This window comes from Gavialis gangeticus, unplaced genomic scaffold (assembly GCF_001723915.1).
Source record: "Gavialis gangeticus isolate Ggan-Ray unplaced genomic scaffold, GavGan_comp1, whole genome shotgun sequence".
In the NCBI taxonomy this organism is placed as follows: domain Eukaryota; kingdom Metazoa; phylum Chordata; order Crocodylia; family Gavialidae; genus Gavialis; species Gavialis gangeticus.
Genome location: NW_017729011.1, coordinates 13278534 through 13283985, shown reverse-complemented (window position 1 = coordinate 13283985; position 5452 = coordinate 13278534). Strand labels below are relative to the sequence as shown.

The following is a 5452-nucleotide window of genomic DNA, read 5'->3' as shown; positions in this document are numbered from 1 at the left end:
ATTAAATGACGAATCCAATTTATACTGCAGGCCCATGGGTTTTTACAGTTTTAAAATGTAAGAGTAACATACGTTTGCCTTCCTGAGTGCAGTAGATCAGTCATTCATGTCACTGCATCGTGTGATGAAACCTCCTGGAACAGATTCAGACAGAGCTGGAAACCCTGCACCCGGCAGATGGAAAGGGAGCAGAAAGCAGAGCAGCAGATCAGGAAGGGCCAGCGGAGAAGGAAACAGCAGAGCAGCAGATCGGGAAGGGCAGACAGGGAAGGAAGCAGAAAGCAGAGCAGCAGATCAGGCAGAGAAAGGAAAGGGAGTGACATTGGGGGGACAGCGTGGGGCAAGTGGTAGCCCTGGTGACCTAGAGGATCCCTGAGGGCACTGCCTGGTGATTTGACACAGCTGCCTAATCATATCCACTTTATCCCCAGAGGCCCCCAAAGTGCCTTATACCCTCTCCCCACACTGTGCACCACGGGGCCCTAAATAAAGACGGCATCGCCCACACACGTTTCCCTGTCCTAACGACGCAACACCGTGCCCTTAGTAAAGATGGCACCTCCTTAACCAGCTTCTATTGCAAACTCACGGCTGCTCAGGCTCCCCCGACCTTCCTTCCCTCACTCAAGATGGCGGCTGCCCACACTCAACTCCTACCCCGCTCTCAGCCCAGTTGGCATTCTCCACCCCCGTCTGCCCTCAGTTAAGAGGGCGTCCTCGCCCGCTTCCGCAGGCGGTTCCCTCAGCAAAGATGGCGGCTTCCCCTATAGATGCCTATGGTGCCCGGGCGCCAGGCCCTCCCGGGGCGGCTTCAACGGCTTCACGGTCAGGGCCACAAGATGGCGGAAGCGGTTGCAGCCGTTTGAATTCCAGTGGAGCCGCCAAACTCGCACAATAACCACCGGGCACGGCCGCCGCCATGGACTCGCTGCCGGGGGAGGACCCTACGCTGCCCCTGGACTTGGGCGGCAGGTAGGAGCTTAACTGCGGTGTTACTCCCTCATCCCCTTGTGGCGCCGCGTCTCGCCGCCCGCGCTGACCCGTGTCTCTTTCTCCCTCAGCGTCAACGTGGCCGACCTGCCCGACGTGCCCGGGGATGCAGCCCGACCCGGCCCGGCCGGCAGCGCAGGTGAGCGGGGGCTGCCCGGACACCGCCGGGAAAAATTGCCGCGCTTCCCGCGGGCCCGCCCTGCCGCACACACGTTCACTTGACGAGCGATAGAAACCCGCCCCGGCGCGGGCGCTTTGTGCGTGAGCCCCAGCTCTGCTGCGGGTCGGCTCTTCTTTTTAAAACTGGATCCTCAACTGTTTTTTCATCTCCTGCCACAGTGACTTTGTGTGGGTGGTGGGGGTGCGTTTATGGCAGATACTTTGCATGGGTGACTGGTTTATTGCGCGGTTCACCAGTAATTTGCGCGATGGCGCCTTTGCGCGTTGCATGTATTGCACGATTCGCCCATAAGCGATGCCGTGGTTACTTTGCACAGGAGGCTGGGGTACATCGATGGCACAGTTCGATTGTGTGATGGTTTCTTTGCGCAGGTGGCTGGCGCGCATTTATTGCGCGGTTTGCCAGTGAATCGTGTGATGATTACTTTGTATGGGAGGCGGGGGCACATTTATGGCACGGTTTGCCAGTCAGTTAGTTGTACGATTACTTTGCGTGGATGGCTGGTCTACATTTATTGCGCAATTCAGCAGTGATTTGTGTAATAGTCTCTTTGCATGGGTGGCCAGTGTACATGGATTGCACAGTTCATCAGTGAATTTCACAATAATTACTTTGCACGCGTGGTTGGTGTACATGTTATAGTATGTTTGTGTTTCACCAGTGAATTGCATGGTGATTGGTTTGCATGGCAACTGGTATACATTTATAGCGTGTTTCACCAGTGAATTGTGTGGTAATAGCTTTGCATAGGTGACTGGTATACACTTATAATGCGTTCCACCAGTGAATTCCACGGAAATTACTTGCATTCTTGGCCACTGTATGCTTATAATGCATTTCATCAGTGGTTTGGGCAATATAGGCAATGTGTAGCAGGGGTTTAACATCCATAGCTGACAGCTGATTTTTTCTTTTTCCTCTAAATTGCAACCTGTTTCCCTGCTCTGTTGAAACCCAAACCTGGGGAGACTTTGACAGTGAAACTTGCCCACCGACCGGAATGCCACTGAATGCATTAGCCTAGCGGGGAGGAAAGGCACAAGCTTAATGAAGCACCTGGATGCTCACGAGTTAGAGGGTTTTTACATTGTTTCCTCGGCAAAGAAATCTCTTTATGGTGCACAAATGTGTTTGCCTACTTCTTTGGCCTGCCCCAGTGGCTGGAAAGCAGCAGAGAAGACGTGCTATTTCTGTAACAATTTGGGAGCCTTCTTAAATCCAGCCTGCTCTCTGTTATCAGCAGAAGTTATGGACCTTGTGGAAAACCACAGCCAGTGGCAAAGAACTGTCACTCAGATTACAAGGCACTACCTGCCAAGCAGATAACATGATGATGATTGTCCCTTTTTTAAAAATCCAGAAAACCTTCTAAACTCAAGCTACTCCTGCAGATACTAGTATTAGTCCAAAACATTTATGTTTCTGTTGCCATTAAGATCCTGAGGACCAGGCTCTGAACTGCTTGGTCTAACTAGCACTATTGATGGTTCACTCTTGGTATTTTTTTACTTAGAAAAATGGCATTAAACTTTCATGCAGGGCTTTCCAGCTGCAGCCTAGTTAAGTTTTGTTTTCTGTTGTGGTGGCTGAGTCAGCACCTGCTACAGGTTTCTTTCTAAAGGGAAAAGAAAGTCTTTCCATAAAGTTTTACTGACCTGTATTGATCAAGGACAATAACTTATCATCTTTAGCTTTATTGTGACCTTGTGGTGGCTGTATTGTTCGTCTTATTGCAGGTTTTAGAGAAAATATAGCCTGATACATCCATTTTGCTTCAAAAGCAATGTATCCTATTATTTTGTGAAGTGCTGTTTGCACAGTTATAATAGTCTTGTGCGTCTTGGACCGTATTTCTGGTCCATGCGATTTGGAGGCTAGTCTGGGTGCTATGTATTTGTGCAGTTAGCTAAAGTGTATTGTAGATGGAGTTTCAAACAACTACTGCTGCTCAATTTTTAAAGCAATTTATGTATACTTATCCTGGGAGCATTTTAAGGTTATGAAACAAAAATACTTTCTGAAAAACATGCTTGAATGACAATATAGCTGTGGCTGTATTCTCTTAGTTGTTCTAAGAATGATGTCTCATCAGATTAATCACAACTTCAGGATTTTAAGATCTCAAAAGTGAGCATTCCCAGGGGTTTTTTGGACTGTGTTGTGCATATAGAACGGTATATGTAGAATTATTCCAAGTTGGAAGATACTTATTTTTTCCCTTAGTAGCTACAAGGCTGAATGTAGGACCTCAGTCCTTTCGATGGTCTCTGAGTTCTACCTTTTTTCCTTGGGTTTGTTTATTTTGAGATGTTACGTTTTGTGTGTTTGTTTTGATTTGTTTTAAGCATTTATCTAGAACTAATCCCCCCTGGCCCAATGTGTTGTTTTGAAGATTTTATTCAGAAAAACCTTGGGTGCAAATGCTGCACTTTGTCATAAAAATGACTTGCAGAATTGGCTACGTGGAAATGGCACATTTTTTAGTAGCGAATTACCCATAGACAAACAATGGGTATTTCTTTGCTTCATCTTCCAGCCTGCAGATGTTGCGCTGGTGAATCCCCTTGGCATCTGCTGCTTTGAATGGGTGTTACAGGTGTAATTGGGACTTCTGGCCCAGGGGTGTGCATAGGTAAGCTAATGCAACCAAAACTTAGCTATCCAGATGAAATGGATTAATGCATAATGTAAAAAATGGTCATAAAGATATAATTGTGTTTAGCTTAGTGCTTTTATTGCATTTATATGATTATACTAATCCTTAGCTTTCACCAGTTAAAAGCAGAACTTTTAATTCCTTCGGTGTCTTAATTTATTTTAATTTACTTCCCCAATGTCTAGTGTTACCAGACATGGCGGAAGATGCAGTTTCACCAACCAGGGCTCGGACCATGAAGGATTATGAAAATGTAAGTGCAAATGTGTTATAAAATCAATAACAAAATTGATTATCCAAGTTCTGTGCAGTATGTTACGTAATTGAGTACTGATAATACGTGGATGTATAGTAATACCACAGGGATGCATAAATTAATTCACAGTGGTTGAAGTGCTGACTTTCTGGGTCAGATTCTCACTCTGTTCTCACTCAATCAGCGCATCTGTTTTGAATTTCGTGATCCATCTGGGGATCTGGCTATTTGTTTTTAGTACCTACTCTTTCAAGTACTTCTTTCAAGGCTGAAGCAAGATCCTCTTACTGAGGTTAGCAAATTGCCCACCTGAGTTGTGGAATAGCAGTAAGCATCCCAAATTCCATCTAAAGACTTTTATTCCTACATGTCTGTTCCACAGTCCACAAGGTGCTTGTCTGACTTAATTTAGGAATTTTGTGTATCAATTTTGTGACCTTATCTTGAACCAGGGTAGTGTCAAGATTCAGTTTTTATTTTTAATTCTTTGAATTCCATATCCAGATCTTCAGGTATCCAGGCTGTAACCATATTGGTCTAGAGGCAAAAGGAATTGGAACTCTTGGTAAAGGTGATAAATCTTTTATTAGACCAACTAGATTTTTGCAAAATTAAAAAATTATGAAATAAAGAAAAAAAATTAAAGATTCTCCCCCCCCCCCCAATCTAGTTGGTTTAATAAAAGCTATCACCATGAGTTCTGATATCAATATCTTCACATCTTCATGGTACAAACATACTTGGCTAGAAAGTCTGAAGGGAGAAAAATGCCTTTGACTTAATGGGATGATGCTGTCTTGATTTGTATTCAGGGCTGACCCTAGGGAGGTGTGGGGCCCAGGGCAAATTAGCCTGTGCAGGGGTCCCTTAACACCGCACAGGGCCCATAGGACCCTGCAAAGGCAGAGTATGGGAAGGGATCTCCCCTGTGCCTGGGTGGTGGAGGGGGGAGGTGGTCTCTGTACTTCTTCTGCAGCATGGGGCAGAGCCGCCAGCACCAGGTGGGCCCCGTGGGAGGGGCCATGGCCACTCTGCCTTGCTCCGCAGGGTCCCCCAAAGCGTGGGGCCCAGGGCGGTCACCCTAATTCACCATACCCTAAGGACGGCCCCGATTGCATCACAGCTTATAAATAGAATTGTACTGATAGAATCAGCCTAGAGTGCACGGTTTCATAGTTTCTAGGGTCGAAAGGGACCTGAGCAGATCATCTAGTCCGACCCCCTGCCATGGCAGGAAAGAGTACTGGGGTCAAATGACCCCCGCAAGGTGTTCATCTAACCTCCTCTTAAAACCCCCCCAGGGTAGGAGCCTGCACCACTTCTCTTGGAAGTTGGTTCCAGACCCTAGCCGCCCTGACCGTGAAGTAGC

The 5452-nt window shown here is 46.7% G+C and overlaps 1 protein-coding gene across 2 annotated transcripts in view; it reads left to right on the top strand.

Annotated features, from left to right (window-relative positions):
* Nucleotides 1-816: 816 nt before the first annotated feature.
* CDK5RAP2 (CDK5 regulatory subunit associated protein 2) overlaps nt 817-5452 on the top strand; it is a 123810-nt gene continuing 119174 nt past the window's right edge. Inside the window, exons 1-3 of one of the 2 annotated variants that reach the window (XM_019510521.1) lie at nt 817-972; nt 1062-1129; nt 4013-4080. In XM_019510521.1, the coding sequence (XP_019366066.1) occupies nt 920-972; nt 1062-1129; nt 4013-4080 (189 nt within the window). In that variant the 5' untranslated portion in view covers nt 817-919. Of the gene's footprint in view, nt 973-1061; nt 1130-3739; nt 3804-4012; nt 4081-5452 lie in introns of those variants that run through there. The other variant, XM_019510522.1, reaches the window with a different exon arrangement.